Here is a 22700-nt window from a genome sequence, read left to right as displayed (position 1 = left end):
CAGAATAGCCAACCCACCAATCCTAAATTCCTAAAAGATTGGACCTGATATTGGATCATTTTAGTTTATGAAGTGTGCTCCTCAAGGTTCAAAATCCAAGTATCGGACTCTGTATTGGTCATGGTCGAAACCTCTCCAGATTGGGATTGAATTGGTACAAATCAATTAGCATTGGTCAAAAAACCCCCAAAATCATTTTTTTTAATGAGTCAGGTCATGTATCAGCGAGTGTGATCTTGGTTCAGATCGACCAATATTATCTGGATTAGATCGGTCAATGTCAGTTGGTATCGATCAAGATAATATAAAAAATTTTAAAAAAAAACTTAAAAACTTTGACAGATCCAAAAAAATACAATCGGATCGCCCAATCCAGGGAACGATCTAGTCAAACCTTGTCATTTCGGTCTAATCTTGGGATCGGCCTCAACCCATACTAATCCATTCCGATCCAATTAGAAATTACAAACTATGGTGCTCCTAGTTGCAAAAGATTATTTTTTTTAGGGAGGTTGTTTTCTGTCTAGGAGTGTGGTCTATGCCAACACTCCCATGTATTCATCTTTCTCCTCCTCAAAACAAGGTGTCATTTGTGTCTTTTCACATAAAGAGGAGAGAGAGAGAGAGAGACTCGTGGGAATGCTGGTCCACATATGCTAGCACCATTTGTTTATCTGTTTCTTTCCCCACCCCCTTTGAAATGACTCTCTTACCCCTCAAGAGGAGAAAGAGATATAAGACACAGAGAATTCTACCATACGGTGTACCACTAGTATACTAAGCCTTTTCCTTAAAATAAAAATGTTAATTGAACATCCCTGCCTACACGAGTAATTATCCTCTTCAATTCCTTAGAGCTCGATAGTGCGATAATATTAGGTAGAGATGCCAACACATGGCAGCTCAGACACATGACAATGCTTTGATCTCCAAGCTGCCATGTGTCTGTATTTCCACCTAACATGCCGAGCAAAAAGAAATTGAAATCATGTTCCAAGATGTAGCTGAAATGGGTTCTTATCCTACCGGCAACAAGACTGGTCTTAATAGTTAAAATGTTGGATTTTAAGACTACACGTGGCATCCAGCGAACTCTTCCCGACAACTGTGGCTGATAAAGCATTGAAGAGAAATTTTATCCGGATTCGAATGCTCTACTGCCATTGGCGGTACTTCCCATCCTACACTTCGAGACAACATTCCGAGAGTCCCACTTGGCCGGACTCATATCCAATGGTTGGTATCAATACAAATTCAAATTAATTTGACTTAACATTTCAGATTAGGTTGAATCAATTTAAATATTAAAATAAATTCATTCTACAAGTTCTAATCGATTAAATCAAACCATCACTCAATTTTACAATCCTTTAAAAACCTTTTAAAACGTTTTGGACAACCTTTCTTCCCAAATCCAACATAAAACCGCCGTGGTTTTTAGATCCTTGTTCTCACTTCCTCCTAGCTGCCTGATCTGAATTTGACCGAAATGTGCATTATTTTCGATGCATGTCCAATAGTTTAGTGGAAGCAAAGAAAAAGGGAGCGATGGAAAAATTCTGCTGAAATTTGAGAATTTTCATTCTCCTAAACGATTTGAAACTCTAGTCAGATTTGTGAGTTCTCGAGTGAAATGAGTTTAGTTTGATGTGTTTGAACCAGTTAGGTAAATATGCTTTGGGGTTTAAAGTGATTCAAATAGATCTCTATGTGATTTTCAAATTATTTTGAATTTTTTTAATATCAACAGTTGAATGATTATCAGGTTAGGTGGCACACCGAGAGAGCTCACCGAAGTAGGATCGAAGTACCAGCTTTGAAAGTAGAAGATCCAAATCCAAAACCCGATAGACAGACAACCATTCGGACCTTTATGCCAATTTGGTCAAATATGATACCGTTGATAGTCTATCCCATAGATTTAGCTATCCATCGGTAACTGCCGCAACAACTAATATGGTATTGACGAAACGGCTTTGAACCCTGGATTTTAGGTAACGAGAATACGTTAGATTCCATATCCACCAATACAGATCCGGTATTGATCCCATCCTAGCTCTCTGCCCTTCCAAGTTCCAACCCAAGTAAAACAAACCAAATTTACTAAACAAACCCTACTAAGAAACCTTAATGTTGGTACACTCTACAGTGAAATCCAGTCTCCAAATGTGGTATAGATTCTTCCACAACTATAAAATAGGCATAGAAACACTTTCACTAACTAGTTAACCCCATCTTTGTTATCCAAAAAAAAGCTAGTTAACCCTTATCTCTCTCTCACAAGACATTTCTTTTCCCGATAAAATTTTTGCATTCACATCTCTGCAGTACCAGTACCCATTAGTGCACCTGCAACTCATTATGGTACCCAGAAAAGAAGCACTAGAAAAGCAATTTGTCCATGACAAAAACCCATAAAGTAGGGTTTCACTTCTTTATGGAAAACGACATTTCACTGTAAATCTGTGATGGAATGGCAAGCAAGTTTATTTTTCTGACAGATAGGATCCAACGACCATAAACAGAAGCCACAGTAATAGCTTTGCCTAGATATTATTGAATCCTTCTTTACCAAAGATCTCTGCAACTACGGCAGAAAAATATTACAAAAATGGGTGTTTTAAGTCAACATTTCACCTGCAATGACTTCCAACCTCAACAAAATCAAAAAGATAATCTTTTAGAAGCCATCTTTCCAATCTAATGGGTAACTATTTTCTTGTACATGCTTTCAATTCAAGCCATAAAAAAAAAAAAAAAAAAAGGAGGGGGTACACTAGTGATCTAAAGAGATCTGAACATGAAAAAACAATACAGAAGCTATCCCTGAAAATGGTGGGAAGAAGTGAATCTTCAAAATGACTTCCTTCACAATTCACATACCTACATATACATGCTTCCAGATTTAAAGCAGGTTCCATAATATCTCCTGCAGATCAAAGGAAAAGCAGAAGGCTTCATCTATAAATAACATAAATGAAAGTGAAAGCAGTAAAAAAAATCTGAAACAAAAAGTAGCAAAAACAAAGAGATAAAAATGGAAGAAGAGATAAGTGTAGAGCTCCCTTCAATCCAAACAAGGATCTAACATGGATAATACAGCTCCTGAATTATGCAATCCACAATCCTATCAAAAACCCTCAAAATATAGAGATAAGGCTGTGGGATCCATAGTTCAGCAGCTAGATCTAACCCAGTAAGAACCTCTATTGGACTTCAAGGAGCTCCACTCCAAAACCCTAATACCACTTACAACAACCACCCAAAATCCAGATTATTATTTAACTCTCCATTAAAACCTTTGATGGAGCACAACACAAACGTTACCCACAAACTACACCTGCAGTGCACAGCCAGAACCTGCATCACCTAAAAAAAAACCCAAAAAATAAAAAACACCATTTCCACTGAAACCACAAACCCTAGCACCTCCTTACACAGAACAGAAACCCCATCTCTCATGACCTCAGAGATCTTTTGGTTATTCACTAATTTTGGGGAGATGGGGTGTGCTTTATAAGACGAAATGAAGGGGGTAAGTGAGTTTGGGATGAGAAATGGAGGGTTGAGACTTGAGAGAGTGGGTTTCTCGCCTCCATCTCACTGTCTCGGGAAGCGGCTTGTAAGAAGATTCCCTGACCTATATCACATGCCCGATGCCTTGCCCCCTCTCTCTCTCTTTTTCTATTTTTATTTCTGCTTTTGTGGCAAATTTTCGTGCTATATTGAGAATAGTAGAGAGTAAAAAATACAATACAGATAGGCTACCATAAGTATCTAATATAGCTAGCTGGCTGTATCTAATTACTTTTAAGGACATTAACGACGTGACGATATCGAATCTTCCTCCCATGTCTCCGTTTGGTTGTAAACAAACATTAGAGCCATCAAAAGAATGTTTCCTTGTAAAACGTGGACCTGGGCTGAAGGGGACCCAGATCTTCTGTGGCACGGCAGGGCGTCTAATGCACATTGGACGGTCAAAGCATCCCGAGCATTAGGGGTGTCAATTAGTCGGGCTTGATCGGTTACGGTCGGGCCTAGTCAGACCTCACCAATATTACAAGTTGCATCGTGTCCGATCGTTTAGACATTCGGGCTTGCCTTGGGACGACATGGTACGATTTCATATCGGTCGATCGGTGTTCGATCTTTAATCGGGGCTGCCTTATTCGGACTAAATGGGCCTAAATCGGATCTAAAATAGGCTAATGAGTCGTTTAACTCTAAACGGCCTCTAAACGGTGTGGGCTTACTAATTGATATCTTACAAAGTAAGATCTAAAAATTAAGCCTCATCTCACCTACGTTAAGTGTATCTAACCAATAAATGTCAAAGACCAACAAAAAAAAGAAAATTTGGAGGGAAAGGAAGGGAAGTTTATAAGCTAAAAGGGTTGATTGGGTCGGGCTATAACAGGGCGGTCTAGGTCGAGCTTGGAACCGATCGGTCCGATCGAGTGCCCAAAGGGCTAGGAACCCACACTGGGACCGCCCGATTACTAAACATGTCGGCTTAAGTCCAGCATGCTTAGTAATCGGGCCGGACTTTAACCGAACGGGCTCAATCGAGCCTGGCAGGCCCGGCCTGGAATTGACACCCCTACTGAGCATGCAGCCTAACACATGGGTGCACGGTGGACTGTGTGCCCAAGTGCTCTTAGGAGTCAAGTTTACGTTCATGTATGAGAACAGCTCATAGCCGTTCAGATGGAATCCACCATGTGGGACCCACATGAAATGGATTTCATATGAATGGATGTGAGCCAGTCTCGTATGTTTACGTACATGAACGTCAGCCCAACTAGTGCTCCAGCCGTCCAATGTGAGTTGAACGCCCTACTCTGTGACAGTGGAATCCCATCCGGGCTAAAGGAGAACCAAGGAGTTTTTTTAGAATCCTAACTGGGGCTGGGGCTGGAGCTGGCTGGGCCTGGACTAAAAGAAGAGACAAAAGCTTTACGTTTTGGAATAGTGTACACGTGTCGGTGATAGAACGAAAAAGTTGAGAATGAATGAGAGATTTTGAATAGACAAAAGCGACATTGATGCGACAAGACAAACACAAACAGCAGCGCGGGGCCAGCGCACGGAATCCCTATTCCCTCGCTCTACCGGTAACGTGCGCATTAAGTGTTCTGCACCTCGCGTGCCAATTCAGATCCGCAGATCCCACGTTAGATTTCCAGGTACGGTCCAACTATACTTCGCCAATCTTTTTTTGGTTCCTCGGCAATTCCTCGTCAGGGTAGGGAGGATATAATTTCCATCCTCTTTTTCTACATCAATAAATGTGACACTCCATCAATTTGATCCCATTTTGATTCCGCTGAATTGTTTTGGGATGGTTTAGACCAAATCGAAACCAAATCTTCAAGGCTAAGCCATAAAATTTGAATTTGAAGAGAGAAATCAACACATAAACCAATCATTCTGTCATCATAATTTTTATTGTATTATGTTTTTTTCTTTTTTTGACTTCTAAATATAGTATTAAAAAAGTATTTACACTATGCGAGCAACATTCATTTCTTCTTAAGAATAGGGTAAAAAAGCACTCCAAGGTTGTTTGGCCCTTACACAAGCTTGATGGATATTTTGTATTTAATAGGGGTCAGGTCGTTATTTGTCCGTCCCCTCGCCTTTCAATGTCTGGGCGCAAGCACCACACGACCTAACAATAGAAAAACATGTGTTTCTTTGTAGTGTTTTTCAATTTTTATCACAGTCTTTTCTGGTTTCGATTGATTTTTTCAGCTTTCTATTGGTTTCATGAAAGTCAAACCAAAACTAATAAGGGTACAAATTTGGTTTGATATCCTATACCAATATGATATTGATACAATAGAGCCATATGAAGCTAATGTTGAACGTATTTTTAAAATAGATCTATCGTTATCAATATTGTATCAGTATCAATATCCAATGATAGTAATACGTATCAATCTCTTACCGTAAAAAAAATACATATCAATCTATACATTGATATGATACGGATACTTAAAACCATGGTCCACACATTACAGACACCTGCTATCCGAGAATTAAGGGAAATTTAAAGCTCTTAATGGACGCACATGTCATGTATTAAAAAGTATAACAATAAAATATTGGTAATTAGGCAAGTTAATCCATTCATGGTCCACACGTTACCATACCTGTAATCCGAGAATTAAGGGAAATTTAAAGCTGGTAATGGACGCACATGTTATGTGTTAGTAGAGTATAACGATGAAATTTTCGTAATTACCAAGTTAATCATTCATACCAGATCATTAAACCAAGGAAAAAAGTTATATAATTGTTTTAAAATAAAAAATTCTCTTAGTGGGAAGGTTTAAGGTCACATTGAAGCTCCGAATAGCCTAATTAAAATACAGTTTCTATTGTTCATTAGTATAATTCAACGTACTAATAAAGCCTACAACTTCGCTGTGGACTTGTAGAGTGCCTTTCATGTGAAACGGGAGTGGAAAAGTGAAACTCGAGGACGCTTTGTACCATGAAGTATGGGTTCTGGTTTCTGGGGTGTCAACCAGTCGGTTTTGGTCGCACAAGCCATGCACTATGATTGATCGTTTAGCTAATTGGGTCGGGCCTGGTTGGTCTTGATCGGTCTTGGGTTATAATCGGGCCTTAAATGGAATATGGGCCAGTTTATCTCTAAACAGTCCTTAAATGGGCTCTACACAGTGCAACCCTAAAAGGTTGGATTAGCCTTAGGGATGTAAATGGATATTCATAAATCCGTATTCGATCCGCGTTCGTATCCGTTTAGGAGAATCCAAATCCGTCCAAAACTATTCGGATACGAATATGATAATCCCTCTATTCGATCGATTATTATCCGATTCGTTTAGCAGTCCGACGGTAATAAAAGATCTGAAATATAACTCTGTGTTTGTCTATCCTTTTAAGTTACCTTATTGGATTTTGTTATCTTATTTTTATAAATTTATAAGATAATGTGATTCTTTTTTAAGATTTGCTATTGGTTTATATATATTGTTTTATGCAATGTGATACATGGAATTATATATCTATTAACAAAACAAAAGTAAAAAACTTTAGAGAATAAAAGACTAAAAAGAGTAGAAGAAAGGGCAATTACTGAACTCTCAAGTCTCAACCCTAACCCTCATCATAAAAACGATAAATATGTCAACGGATAGTCCAATAATCGTATTCGATCTGTATTCATATCCATTTAGGAGAACCTGTATTAAAAAAATCACTATCTGAAAATTATCCGAATCCGTCCCAAAACCGATAGGATATTATCCGAATCCGTCCGAATATAATCGGATACGAATATGATAATTTCACTATCTGACCGAATTTGATCCGTTTACATCCCTAGTTAGCCCCAAAAAAAAAATAAGTTCTTTGTTTACCCAAAAACAAATTAAAAAAAGAAGAAAGATGATGAGAAGAAAATAAGAAGTCAGAAAAGGATTTAGCTTCTGGAGACCCTTGTGAAACATTTTATTTCTCTCCGGTTTCTGGAAATTGCCAAATTGTGGCATGTAGGGGTTTAGCCGTTTAGGAAAAGGATATCTCCAGCTAAATGCCCAGCCCAAGCCCACATCTGATTTGTTAATTTGGGTAAGATGAAGAGTGATTGAGCCCAATCCATTTATTTTCGTCCAGCCCATGTAAAATGTTATTTTATCCAAACAGAAACAGTGATCAAAGAGTGAAGTGGGGTTCCACATTCCCTAGTGACCCCAATGCCACAAGCCTAAACCTTGACCATTGATTCACCCAAGTCCATAAATCTGAAGTTGGGCGAGCCCAGAAAAATTGACATAGCCTGTGTCACACAAGGGAGAGGGAAGGGAAGGGGAAGTTTAAAGGGTCGGGTTAGGTCGGGCCTAGAATAGGTCAATCCGGTTGGGCGCCCAACGGGCTATAAATCCACAGTGGGACCATCCGATTGTTAAATGTGTCGAGCTTAAGCCTGACTTGTTTAGTAATTGGGTCAGGCCGATCTTTAACCGGTTGGGCTGTTTGGTCGGTCTAGGAATTGACACCCCTACGCTAGGGTATGGACATGTTTCTATTTAGTCTGTCCGTTATTGGTCCTTTATCAACGTCAAAGTAAACAATCCTTAATCGGGTCATAAAATGGATAAATGGGCTGGTCGGGCTATAAATGATTGATTATCGATCGATCACAATATTCAGTCGATCCTAGTCAGGTGATTTTCGGACCACTACCTTGCCTCAGGAATGCTCAATTATTAATTGGTTGGTGTTTGAGCTCAACATGGTTAGTAATTGGTCGGGTTAGTCTCTTGCTCCAATTGGTCAGTTCATGTCAAATCTACCGATGTGGGACAACTTTTGACACCCCTGCAGGTTTCTATGGACCGCATTATCTAGGGGTGTCAATCAGTTTGTTCAGTCTAGTTTCGATTGAGTTGAATTAGTTTTGGGTTAGTAATGGGTCAAACTGAAACCAAACAATTAATCAAAGTTTGATTTCAATTGGGTTCGATTCTGTTTTTGGAAAACCCCAAACTAAAACCAAACCGATAGGGGGATTGATTTGGTTTGGTTCGGACTGAACCGTTGCTTTCAGTCGGTCTGATCAATTCGAGCTAGAAATTGACAATCTTACCCTTGTTCATAAGGTACGTATTTGGCAAGTGGTTGATTCAAATAATTATCCAAATATTCGACAGTCAAAATTATCATATCACCAATTTCCTGATTTTTTTGGTAAAAGAAAATTCATTTAAGAGAAGATAAACAACGCAGAGGAAGAATGTGACAATTCTGTTTTACATAAAATCGATAATGACTTCTTGGCTAGATTATCAGCAATTCCATTGCTAGTCCTGAAAATTAAAAAAAAAAACAAAATCGAATGAAATGTGACTGCTACACAAAATATATCATGGATAATTGGTGTATTGGTGAGACGAACTGCATCTTTCCTTGGATTGGTAATTGAGGATACAACCTTTAAATTGTCCAATATGATTAGAATATGACCCCAACTCACAAATATCACCAATTCAAATGGCATAATTAGGTGGATCAACCATAAATAATATACAAGTGGGCCCGACCATAAAACCTTTTGCTCAAATATAATCAATATATTTAAAGAATGTATACTCCTTTTTCCATAAAAATATAATCAGTTTCTTAAGAGAATGTATACTCCAAAATCTAAGTTAAGCATCTTATGATGGCAACTTATTAATCAGATTTTATATCGGGGAGTGAACATAAACGTGCCTATTGAACATAATTGAGGTAGAGGGAAAGGTGATTCTTGTGATATTAGTTTATGGATTGTGGATTATTGCTGGCTTTACTTTGTGAATGAGAAGGGCCCATTATTTGTTATAACCAATTACACGAGAATAAACCCATGATTTCTTGTACACACAATTAGGGAATGCCTTCTTGGATTGCCTAAATATTTGTTTCTTGGTAAATCACATGGGTTAAATTTTGTACACAATGAAAAACTAATGTTATTTATTCACATGTCAAGTTTTAGTCCGACGAGAATTGACTATGTGGCCAAAGAAAACTTTAGAAATCCAAAACTAGGGATCTCCACACCACACCAATGATAGTGAAAAGAATGATATCATCCACATACGTATAGAGAGAGTGTGTCGGTATAGATTCCACATTTAATTATACAACGGGACTGTCCAAATGACACTTTTATAGGTGTATTTGGAACTTGTTACCTTCTTTTAATTGTCTCTTGTCTTATTTTCAAAAGTTCTTTACGTTAGAGGATTTAAAAGAATTTTCAAAAATAATCTGAAAGGGAATTGCCATTATTTGTCATGCAGATTTTTTCAAAAACGAATATAAAATAATGATATTTACTCTCATTGGAAAAAGTTGTGTTATAATAAAAGTGTAAAAAATAAGCTTATAAATTAGGGAGAGATTGGCAATTAAAAGAGGTTAATTCAGTTGGCAAAAGACCAACTCCTCAAATAAGAAGAGGTCATGAGTTTAAACCACCTTGGGGCCTATCCCCATCCCCTAACAACCCCCCTTCCCCCACTATTAAAGCTCTCCAATTCCAAAAAAATTAGGGAGAAGGTTCTTTAGTTACACCTAAAATCATTTTTCTTTTCAACACCATTTTTGTTTTTTGGGTAAGAATTAACAACCCTTCTCTTTTTAACACCCCCTTTTTTTTGGGGGTAAGAATTAACAACCCTTAACATGTCAATAGATTTGTTAGCTTGCTTTTTGTTCCTTATTGTATTCATTACTTCTCTCATCTTTAAAAAGTTACAATCATTATATAGGGAGAATGTTCTCTGTGCCGGGGTGTAGGCTATGCCCAGCAATGATCACCCTGCCCCCCTGAGTGGTAGGCCCATGTGTCTAGGCACAGCCTGCGCTGCGGCACAAAGAACATGAGCCCAATTATATATGTGAGAAGGTACACGTCTTAAGCTTAGAGAGTTTTTTCCCTATTTAACACCTTGAGAGGTGTGAATAAGAAATCCTTTTCTTCTTGACACCCCTTAACATGTCAATAGATTTGTAATCTTGGTTTTTTGTCCATCATTTTATTCTCAAAAGTTATTTAACGTAATAGTTCTTAATATTGGGTGAAAAAAGAGTTTTAAAAAAATTGAAAGTCATTTAAAATTCTTAGGTGAAATGATAGATTTACCCTCATGGAAAATACTGTATTGAATGCTAGGCAATTAAAAGTTGTCAAGTTCTAAACATAATAATTATCACCTCCAATTCGTGGGCACCTCCAATTCCTCTAATAGGGGGGAGTGGACCCCACCTTGGGTTTGTTTTCGGGCAGGGGTAGGGTGATCATTTCTGCCCCCATGTGAGGAATTGGAGGAATTGGAGGGGATAGTGAATTGGAGGGGATAATGATTTGGAACCAAGGTTCAAAATCTAGGTATCGAACTCGGGATCGGTCATGGTCGAAACTTTACTTTTCCAGATCGGGATCAAATCGGTCCAAATCAGTCAAGATCGATCAAAAAACCCCCCAAAATCGTTTTTTTATGGATCGGGTCATGTATTAGCCAGAGTTGGTGGGTGTTGTGATCTCGAGATCGGATCGACCGATATTATCTAGATCGGATCGATCAAAATTGATTGGTATCAATCAGTACCGGTCGATATCGGTCAACATAATATAAAATAACTAAAAAAAAAATATTCAGTTGGATTGGTCAAGGATCGGATTGGATTGGCCAATCCAATCGAGTTAGACAATCCAATCAACGACCCAGTCAAACCTTGTTGTATTGGTCAAATCTTGAGATCGACTTCAACTGATACTGATCCGATCCAGCCAATATCGGCCGATCCGATCCAATACCTCAAACCATGTTCGGAACACACCCGTAAAGGTATCATTGAGACACGTCCATTAAAAAACAAAAAAGAAAAACGCTATAGAGTTTGTCAAGTTCTATTTAGGATAAGAAGCATTAGCAAATTTGAATAGATGAGGATTTAAAGCTCATGGTGGCTAGCCTCCCTGTACCCTTTGCTTGGAAGATTCTCGTTGTTGGGATTTGAAAGCTCCTTTTAACTAATTTCCCTTGTTTTTTCTATTTGTCTTTCTACTTTCTTGCCGTTTTAGTTAAGAAATACAAGGGATGTAGATTAGTCTTTCTTGGATACAATAAGATTGTTAACTTTACTTTTTGGGTAACAGACCATTGCCTAGTCTTGTGGTCCTAGCACCAGAAAGGTGGTCAAGGAAATCGTGCGTAGGGGAGGATCAATATGGATGAGATTTTTTATTTCATACTTGGGGTGGGGGGAGGGTAGTTTCACATACTCTTGTATCTAGGTGTAAGGACCACACGACCAGACAAATTTTTTTTGCCTCTTTAGTATGATGCACGATTTTTTTTTTCTTCCGTCTGAGGATAAATCCTATCATTACATATAAAAACTATATTAAAATAATTTTTAATTTTTAAAAATTATTTTTTACACATGGGAATGGGTGCAATGACCACCCTACCCCCTATATAAACTGCCCATGTGTCTGGGCACAGACTACGCTACGACACAAAGAACAACGCCTCATATTTTTTGTTACCACTCCTAATAGAGAGAAGATATTATTAAGTCTCACTGAGGAAAAACTGATATACAATTTTAAGGAGATTCTCATGAAATGAAGAAATTCAAGAACCCTCATGGGGATAGCCAACTCCCCATTTAGAAATAAAGTGGAAATGGATATCTCTATCCATTGCTAGATAGAATGAGACTAATTAGAAAAAACCAAAAAAAAAAAAGGATGTAGACAAATCACAAGCATTTTCAAAATTTCTTCCCCAAAGCTTCATTTTTGTATGTGATAGGGGTTGGCATATATTGTCCTATCTTTATCCTGTTAATAAAGTGGTCCAGGCTCCAGATTGGATTAGTCAAATTGGAACTCTAATTTCTATGCTTGGAAGCTGAAATTTTATAGAAGAAAAGAAGACGGTGGCATGGGGCCCTTGTCTACCAAGTACCAACTACGAATCTAATCTGAAAGACGTAAGTGAAAGAGAAAATGTTCGTCACAAATTGTCTTATGTTCATATGAACTTTCAAATCGACGAAACAGTTTTTAATAGGGTAAATTATATGTCATCCCTTGATTTTCAGACAAAATTCAAATTACTCTGATTTTTGAAAAAACTCATCTGTCCCTTTTTATAGTAACGGTGTTAGTCTGTTGTTAGTTATTGATGTGAAAGGATTATTTTACTCTTGTGCTAAAAAATTAGAATTAAATTTATAATACTGCCCTTCAAAATCTATGTTTGGATGTCAAGGGTAGTTTAAGAATTTAAATTTATTTAACTGGACATCATCACTTAATAGCATAAAGCTAATGGTAGGGATTAATTTGTCATATTGGGGTCTACTATAAGGGGTAATTTAAGTATTTTCAAAAACCAGAGAGTGATTTGAGTTTCGTTTAAAAACTAGAGGTGACATGTAATTTATCCTTTTTAATATTGTAATTGGTGTGGTGTGGGAGATTTCCCACATGAGCAACTTGAGAAACCCAATTCAGATCGTCTACAGCGTAGCAGCCCGTAACGGCCCTACCTTTACATATGCCTATTTTTCTTATGGGAAGGGGTCCTATGAACATGAGGCGTATCCCACACCTATATATATATGTACGTATTTTTTTATTCATATATATATTTTTAAAAATAATAATAATAATAATAAAAAACCATGTATGTGTGGGCGAAGGAAACAACTCATGTCCATAGAGACTTTTCTCTTACATCATATTTTCAAGTTTCAACACTTTACATCCCCACCTTTCCGTTCTCTTCTTTAGATGTCATTATTCCTTTTGAATATAATTAATTAGAGGGCAAGGATCCATGTAGTCGACACCATTTAGTTGGAATAAGGCTGAATTATTGTTGTTGTTTTATCTGTCGATTCATACCAATGTGGATCACAGATCCAATTGAATCGATATAGTTAAAGATTTACATGCCGATTCTAGGGTTTTCTAGACCAATCCCAATACGATCTCAAATCGGAATCGTTTGGGGACCGATACTCATACCAATTGTGGGTTTTAAACTCTGAAAACACGCCTGCGAAAAAGAAACATTATCATACATATCCTAAATTCCTCAAACCCAAAATTGGACTTTAAAAAGACCAACTAAGTGGGTGGGATCACCAAAACAGAAAAATCCCAACTAATAACCACATCAAGAGTACTAGCTACTAACTAAGGTCCCTATCCATCAATTAAACTGGGGTGCCTTGGCACCTAGGATGCTTAGCAAAGGCCACGAGAATTGTAGTGAGCTATACTATGCTCGTGACTGGTCTCCGTTCCTCTTCAATTATAATGATTGATTCCTTTTTTCCCATACAGTTACATCTTAATTGTTTCTCATATATTTTTTTGCGCAAGCAGCATAAAGTAGCTCACCAAAGAGGTGTGACAAAAACATAGCTCATTGGAGCGCACTAAGGCCATTTCATATGAGAAGAAAAGAGATAGACACATAGATGTTAGTGTACCCTAACATAACACGCTTAGTGAACTTTTTCCTATTTCCCATTTCCCATTTCCCATTTCTCTTTTATGGAGGAACACAAATCACATGTATGCCAAGCCCTAACCATGCAAAAGAGTAAAAAAGTTAACAACTCCATGATTCCAACTAATATCATGGTTTTCGATGTTTGTTGACATTTTTTTGGAATCGAGTTTATCTTCACTCATGATAAAGGAGAATCCACTCACTTTGGCCATTGGTACTATCCGATTGGCATGAGTAGTGGTAGTTTGGACATCTAATAGCTTTCAATTGAAACGTAAACCCCATTTTCATAAAATGGAGGGCATAAACTATATAACAAATTAAGATATTTTCATAATTTGGTAGTTACTACTCCAAATCATAGTTATGTAAATATTCAAACGAGCTACATATTTTAGTTAGTACAGGAAATTTTTTTTTTTGGTAACATTTAGTATAGGAATCATTTTGCTTAAGGGAGAGGGTTCTCTAAGCTAGTGTATGTGGAAGGGGGGGTGTCTGGATCTCTAATGCGTTAGTGAGTGCAGCATGCATCGGATGGTTAGAGCTGTTCGGCATGTGCCCAAAGACAGCTCCAACTGTCCAATGCACGTTGCACTCATTGGCCTGCTGGAGAGGATTTTCTTGGGGGGGGGGGGGGGGGGGTTTGTGCTAGTGCTAGATCAGAGAACCTTTTTCTTTTATTTATGGTAAAAAACTTTATAATCTATGAACTAGAGATCTTTCCCTCTCATCATTTCGTCAACTTTTTTTTTTTTGGTAAACATCATATCGTCACCCTTACTCCCTCTTTATAACACCACCAACCAAAATTTTTTTTCTCTTCATTAAGATCAATCGAAACGATCGAAAAAACCTAAACCAAATCGAACCGATCCTTATTGGATTGGTTTTGGACTGGAGTATGATGGGATCGATTGAAAATTGGACCGCACCAGACTGATCGATAATAAACTAAAAACCGAACCAAATGCAACCGATAAAAAAAAATCATTGAGTATAAGGTTATGAATAGGTGAATTGATTATCCATTGATTTCAATATTAGTGAGCAAATTTCTGATTGTAAAAGGAATTGTTACAAATCAATGAGTATGAAGTTATGAAAAAAATGAAATTGACTTGTGACCATGCTTTTTCCATTGATCTCTTTGTTTGCTATACAAAATTAATTGATTTATCAAATAAATGATTTTGATAGTAGGGTTTGTTTTGTGATTTCAATATTAATTATCTTCTTAGTGGCTATTCATTGATTTCAATTTTAATTATCTTCCCTTTACAATTAATGATAAAAAATTATATGATTTGTAACAATAGTTTCGCACAAACTCTATTTATCCATTGATTTGAATTTTAATTATCTTCCATTTTTCTCCTCATACAATTTATTCTTCTTTGTTCGGATTACAACATGAACATATCAAATCGATTTTCTTATTTTTGATTGTATATTTGTTTTCACTTGGGAAGGTGAATTAAAATATTTTTATCGAATATCTTCTCGCTATAAATTATGAATTTAAAATTTCATTGTGGTTCAAATCTGAAAACAAAATCGATCTAAATCGGTATTAACCCTATATTGAAAAATTGAAAAATTGAAATAAACTGAAACCACACTGGACCGAACCTGAAACCGATAAAAAATCGAAGATTCTTAATAGTTCTAGTTTTGGTATCACCATTCCGAGACCAAAAACCGATTCAACCCAACTGAAACCGAGCTGAACCGACCGTTTGACACCTTACACCATGCTGCTATGACAAAAGAGAAATGATTTCAAAAGAGCGCGATGCAGACGTGTGGTTCTATCGTGATCTAAAGAATCTGAACCGTCAGATTCCATCCCAAAGGCATTCCATCTCGCAGTAATCTCAATCTAACGGATGTAAATTTAGATATCACCTGCTTACGTTCTTACTGAATCACTACACCTCAATGAACTGTCAATAATAATCTTTTCCTTTGTAATAATTGACAACAAACAAAGCTTGAATGATTGTTTCTCTCTCTCTCTCTCTCTCTCTCTGTGTTTCAAGCCATTAAAGCTACAGAGGAGCTTTACTCGTGAAAATCATGAGATACTTGTCTCGTCTGGTTTTCGGGTTCTCTGCTTTGTAAGTTCCCCTCCTGCCATTAAAGCTATAGAGGAGCTCTAGTCGTGAATATCATGGCATCCTTGATTCGTCTGGTTTTCGAGTTCTCTGCTTTGTAAGTTCCGCTCCTGTTGTCGTCATTACGTCTCTCTATCTGTTTTGGTTTTAATTCGAGCTCGTACTGTGGTATTTCTTGCATTTTTTTTTGGTAGTTCCTGAAAGAGCATCTTTGGTGTTAGATAACAGTGGGGGACTTTGAATTCTGTTGGTTTAGAAACCACTTCGTTTAATTCTTTCTAGAGGTCTTGCTTTAGGGCTCCAGATTGATATTGTAGCAGATAACATGTCGGGGTTTTTCGTATCATCCGGCGGCGACATAAGGACCATTGGAGCAGATCTGTTAAGTGCTGTTTTACCTTTGATGAAACTCCTCTGCCTTACAGTTGTAGGCCTAATTCTTGGACACCCAAAAACTCAAATTGTCTCCAGAGCAACTTTCAAGCTCCTTAGTAAACTTGTATTTGCTTTGTTCTTACCATGCCTCATTTTCACTCATCTTGGTGAATCCATTACCCTGAAAAATTTAGCCCTTTGGTGGTTCATCCCTGTTAATGTATTGGTTAGCACAATCATTGGTTGCATATTGGGGATTGTGGTGGCAATCATATGTCGCCCTCCTCCTGAATTCATTCGTTTCACCATTATAATGACAGCTTTTGGGAATACTGGGAATCTCCCTATTGCTATAATAGGCTCTGTCTGCCATAGCTCAGATCACCCGTTTGGACAAGATTGCCACAGAACCGGTGTTGCTTATGTATCTTTTGCACAATGGGTTGCTGTAATCCTTGTATACACTTTAGTTTACCACATGATGGAGCCTCCCTTGGAGTATTATGAGGTTGTGGAAGAGGGTACTGAAATTGAGGAACTACCACCCGTCAATGATTTGAGTCGGCCTCTCCTTATCGAAGCTGAATGGCCAGGAATCGAGGATAAAGAGACCGAACATTCCAAGACACCCTTCATTGCCAGGGTTTTCAATAGCATCTCAAGTTTGTCACAGAATACATTTCCTGATGTTGATCTCACAGAAGAGGGAGGTGGTGGTAGCAGCAGTCCCAAGTCCATTAGGTGTTTGGCAGAGCCCAGGGTTGTCCGAAAGATTAGAATTGTTGCCGAACAAACTCCAATACAGCACATACTGCAACCCCCAACAATCGCTTCTCTGTTAGCAATTATTATTGGGATGGTACCCCAACTCAAGGACTTTGTCTTTGGAGCTGATGCTCCACTTTCTTTCTTCACAGACAGCTTGGAGATCTTGGCAGGTGCAATGGTGCCTTCTGTGATGCTTATTCTTGGGGGAATGATTGCAGAAGGACCACATGACTCTAAACTTGGAATTAGAACTACAATTGGTATTATTGTGGCAAGGCTGTTGGTGCTTCCTTTGCTGGGAATTGGGGTCGTTGGTTTGGCGGATAAGCTGCATCTTCTAGTCCAAGGTGATCAAATGTACAGATTTGTGCTTTTATTGCAATATACAATGCCGAGTGCCATCTTGTTGGGAGCAATTGCCCGCTTGAGGAATTATGCAGTCAGCGAGGCTTCAGCACTTCTCTTCTGGCAGCATGTGTTTGCTGTGTTCTCCCTTTCGCTTTATATTTTCATATACTTTAAATTGCTTTAATATGTATGAGACATTATCTAGCGATCAAGGTGGTGGCCTTGCATCATTAGCTTGTCTGGAATAGTTGCAGCTTTCTTATGTCCCTGCATTGTTCAATTTCTGAGATCACCTACTGTTCTGACTGATCGAATTCCATGCTCTTGGGCTATTTTCTACACTTTTTTTAAATCTCTGTCCTCTCCTGGTAAGTAAGAAGAATTTACTCAAGGAAACAGGCAAATATAAAGATTATTCTTTCCTGAAAATCAGTAAATAATGGGAAGGAAGTGAGAATGGTGGAAGTCTGTCCTCTTGATGGTGCACTACTCATTTTGGCTTTCCAGACCCTAGTCACTACTGAAAGACTGTCGAATGGGGTTTTTGGAAGCTCTGCAATCACCCTTTGTTCTTTAGGTCACGAATGACTGATGTTTCTTCAGAGAGTCGAGGTTCTTATTGGCCTTCTATCTGTATGGTCAAATAAAATGTTCCTGTTCATGTGTCAGCAGACAGGCAACATGAGGAAGGGGTTGTATTCTTTGATTCTTAGAAATTATAGCAGAAGAGTACTTGGTAGGAGTCTCTCTTCGGAGTTCTATGGGAGTCATAAGGATGGAACAAGTAACATATGATAGTAAACTTTCTCACTCTAGATTCTCTCATGGAGACAATAGCTGACTGTTACAAGTGTACTAGAACCTAGAAAGTAGAAGTCTAGTCATGATAGTAGGTCAGTTTAGTGATATCCCTCGGAAGAAGGAACGACAGCATGTGAAGTAGAGGTAAAAGGACAAGAATGAGAGCTTAATCATCCATTTGGAAGAAGTTTAGGTACGCATAGGCATGTATTATACTGTGTTCTTGGTGGATTCTAGACAATGGCTATTGATGGAGAGGTCCCAAGAGTAATGCATTCTAATTGTCATAGTTGGAAGACTCTCTCACTGCAGTGCTACAATAGCTCTTGGGGAAAGCATAGGCTTTGCATCAAAGAGCAGTCTAATAGGGTTAGGAATCGTGAGACTTCAAGGGATCAAGTTATCATTCTTATGATAGCAAGCCAGTCCTACTGTTTCTGGGTTATTCCCAAGATGGCATGGAAACAGGGAGGGGTTTTTATTGGTGGTTCAGCTGCTTAGAGTTAATCTGGACTTTCTAGATAGTCAAGAGTTTTATATATTGGTAGAGCTGGAAGCCCATGATGTACTGCTTACATTTCCTGTGTCTAGTGGTATGACATTTCTCACTGGTAATGTAACAAGAAGTTTTATGAAATTAATGATCTCTGAAACAGAGTCTTGAGACCATTGTTTATACTTTTGCTTTACGAAAATTATGAAGTCCCATCCTAATTTTTTGAAGTACTGATAAAATGCATGTGAAGGACTAAAGAGGGTAGTATTCTCAAAAGCTAGGAAATGGGAGAGAGTCCAACACAAATTATCCATTTCATTGAGGAAAATAGTGAGAAAACAGGAAACACTCATCGTTGCAAAAGTGGTGTTTTTCATGTTTTTGGTTTTACGTTTGTCTGGAACCTTGTTTCCTATCACCGTTTCCCACCCTTATCCCGGAAGTTTGTTAGGTTTCTGACTTGTTTATTGTATTTTATGAATTTCCAACTTCTTTGAATGGTACTAAAACATAGAATATGAATTAGAAAGCATGTTGGTTTTTACATGCAGACTTGATTCTGTCAGAACGTACATCGCACAGGAATGGTATTCCCCCATGAATTGGAAGGAATTCCTCAGCTTCTAACAGATACATTTTGTCATCTAAACATGACTTTGGTCTTTACAAATGAATCACATGATGTGGTTGAACTGAGTTACTTATATGAAAAATTAAGAAATACCTGTAAGTTATTAGGCATTTCTGAACTGTAAGCTCAGGTTCCTACCTCTCCTTACAACAAATGAGATTGAGATATTCACTTACATACCATAATTGTAATGGGCATCTTTTACTCTTACATCTTTTTTATGCTCCTTTCTTACTTCCCAAATCAAAAGGCCAGACCTGGTGCAAAGGCATTTTATGTTTACCAAAAACATTTGAATTTTTTTCAGTGGTTACTGGCCTAGACCTGGTCTTCAAATCAGCGGGAACTTATCTTTTCTGTTTTGTTCTTAGATCTTACTATACATCATGAACTTGGCTATTGGCCAAAACCCTTACCATCCAAATTGTCTATCAAAGAACCTGATTAAACTGATGCTTTTCTTTCTTTTCTATAATGGAGTTTGTCCTATTTTATTCCATTAGTTGCAAGGTTTGCTGCTCGTTTGCATGTGCTTTATCTATGTTTGAGGTTAAAGCTTTTTTATATTCTGCTTCAACCATTGAAATTATTTAGTTTTCTACTATCTGTTTATTTACTAATGCTTTGGGAGGATGTTTTGTTTTGCTTCATTATGATTTTATGTTCTTCCCACCTCCAGGATTTTGAGGGTTCTCTTTGAATGCAGAGTTTTCTTTGTATTTGTATAAGATATTCAGATGACCTTAAAGGCACTGCTCTGATCTAGTTCAATATGTAACTATGTATGAAATGCCTTTCAACCTCTTACAAACTTAGTTGTAAATTTTTTTCCTTTTGAATACAAAAACTAGAAACGTTTCGTTTAGGTGGCAAAAAAAGAAATAGCTGTTTCCGGTAAATTTATTAGTTTTGGGTTTCAGTTATCTCAGTCTGTTTTGGTGGTTTTTGGTCCTTTTTAGCCGTTTCACTATATTTTAATGATTTTGACCAAAATTCACACCAAATGTGGAGTCGGAATCTTTTTGGTTTTAGGTTAATTTTGTTGGTTTTAATTTTGAAGGAAACTGAGTTTGGATCAATTCAATTTGTTTCTCATTTTAATGAAGCGTCAAGTTGAGGATATTTTTAAAAAGGCCAAATGTTCTCTGTGCCGGGGGCGCAGGATGCGCTTAGACACATGGAGGTGGGTGAAATGATCGTCCTACCCCCAGGATGGCTGAAATGATCGCCCATGTGTCTGAGTGCAACCTGCGCTCCCAGGCAGAAAACAATCGCCCTTTTAAAAATATCACTTCTAGGGTTTCTTCTGGTAATCCGACCATGTGGGGTGGAACCGCAAATATTTTCAAGGGGGTCATGTATTAAGATGGATAAATTTTTTGGTTCCATCTTTTATTTTTTCCAAGTTTAATGGTCTCAATGAAATTGCCTCGATTCCAATTCCACACTCCAGCATGTCATCCAATCTTGGGGTGTCAACCAGTCGGGTCTTGTCAGGCCTAATCGGTCTAATCGGTGCCCACCGATTTACTATTATCGACTGATTAGGTAATCGGTCCATATAGGCCAGGGCATGTACACATTTTTACTCAGTCTGTAAGTTACCAGTCCATAATTAGAGTCATGTTAATCGGGCAAACTATACTATAACCAGATTAATTGGGCTATAAACGAGCGATTGATTCATAATCGGGTAGCCTCACACCAGCACATTTACTAACTAGTCGTCCAATGTCAGGCTTTAACCAATCGAGCTCAATCGGGCCTATCTATTTGGGCTAGCATTTGACATCCTAATCCAACCAGTGGAATTGACTCAATTCCTTTCCGCATTCTACTAATCCAATCATTTCTCACAAAAAAAAAAAAAAGAAGGGAAAACGAACTCTGTTTAGGAGTGTGGCCTACGCCAATACTTCCATGAGTCTATCTCTCTCCTCCCCATATGAAAAGACAACTCTGCCCCCTTGTTTTAAGGAGGAGAGAGATAGACACATAGGAGTGCTGACGCAGAGGCCACACTTTTGTACAGAAAGCTGCTTACCCCCAAAAAAAACCTATTGATTATTTATTTCTTTTCACCAACACAATACTAATACAGATTCAATAACAAGCATAAAATGTCAAGCCTCTTTTGTTTTTTTTTTGATAAAAATAAAAATCTTATATTAATTAAAAAAGAAAGTGTACATCACTGGGATATGGAGTAGTACAATTGCTATTGAAACTAGTTCTAGCTAAATCCAAGACCGTATTGTAGAGGGTTTTGTTACTACACCATTTGAAACTAACACTAGAGAAATTTGTAGTTTTATCGACTAAAGTGAAATAGTTTTTAAGTAAGTTCTAAGGTAAACACATTTTGTCACTTAAATAAAAAAGAGATCAGAGATCTCTGTTGTAGCACCACACTTCTTTGATGTTAATATTCGCCTTCACAACATGTTTTCACCTTTGCAAAAGCCCGTAAAGATCTGCCTCCTTCTCGTCATTGGTTGTTAGACTATCTGCAGATGTTAGAACTCTCTGGCCATCTAGCAAAATGGAAAAAGCTCAACTGGTTAATCTTAGTTCAGGGTCATAAGTTCTTGCGCAATTTAAACCAGGGAATTATAAGTCAGGGTTAGAAACTTGATTCAATTTATGAGATGAGTGTGTGCATGGTGAGGGTGCATGTATAGGATAAGAGGGGGTTTGAATCTGTAGATCATTAATCCACCGAAATATATCTTTCAAAACCAGCATGGGGTCAGTCTTGGCCAAACCCTTAACAACTTTGTTCCTTATAGACCAGATGAAATAACAGGTAATAATAAATACTGAGAAAAACCAGATTAAAGATTATTTATCAAAGCTTTTTGAGCAAAGGAGAGAGGCACACAAATGTGTCATTGAAGGGCTGGATAGATGCTCACTCGGTTCTCAATCCAAGAGGATCAGATGTTCAGATTTGCTTAGTCCAATCACATGATAAGAAAAAATGCCAAATCGATTCATCACAAGTCCCACAGAACACACAATTAGATTTAACAGACATCCATTTCAAGATAACAATTTTAACAAGAAGTCGTGCACTGAGGTTTCCTTTAGCAATGGTCAAG

General features: G+C 37.8%; 1 protein-coding gene across 2 annotated transcripts; it reads left to right on the top strand.

Annotated features, from left to right (window-relative positions):
• Positions 1–16387: 16387 nt before the first annotated feature.
• On the top strand, positions 16388–17866 carry LOC122646793 (protein PIN-LIKES 2-like). Of its 2 annotated transcripts, XM_043840398.1 has the most exons (2): positions 16388–16415; positions 16537–17866. In XM_043840398.1, the coding sequence occupies exon 2, from the start codon at positions 16584–16586 to the stop codon at positions 17853–17855; it is 1272 nt and encodes a 423-aa protein (XP_043696333.1). In that variant the 5' UTR covers positions 16388–16415; positions 16537–16583; the 3' UTR covers positions 17856–17866. The 2 variants fall into 2 exon arrangements, with proteins under 2 accessions (XP_043696333.1, XP_043696332.1); XM_043840397.1 differs by lacking the exon at positions 16388–16415 and having other exon boundaries at positions 16437–17866.
• The last annotated feature ends 4834 nt before the right edge of the window (positions 17867–22700 follow it).

This window comes from Telopea speciosissima, chromosome 11, assembly GCF_018873765.1.
Source record: "Telopea speciosissima isolate NSW1024214 ecotype Mountain lineage chromosome 11, Tspe_v1, whole genome shotgun sequence".
Lineage (NCBI taxonomy): Eukaryota > Viridiplantae > Streptophyta > Magnoliopsida > Proteales > Proteaceae > Telopea > Telopea speciosissima.
The sequence above is the reverse complement of the archived record's forward strand: the minus strand, read 5'-3'. Positions and strand labels throughout refer to the sequence as shown.

Bases quoted from the DNA above. Each gene is read 5' to 3' on its own strand.
- LOC122646793 (XM_043840397.1), top strand. From the start codon at position 16,506: ATGTCGGGGTTTTTCGTATCATCCGGCGGCGACATAAGGACCATTGGA.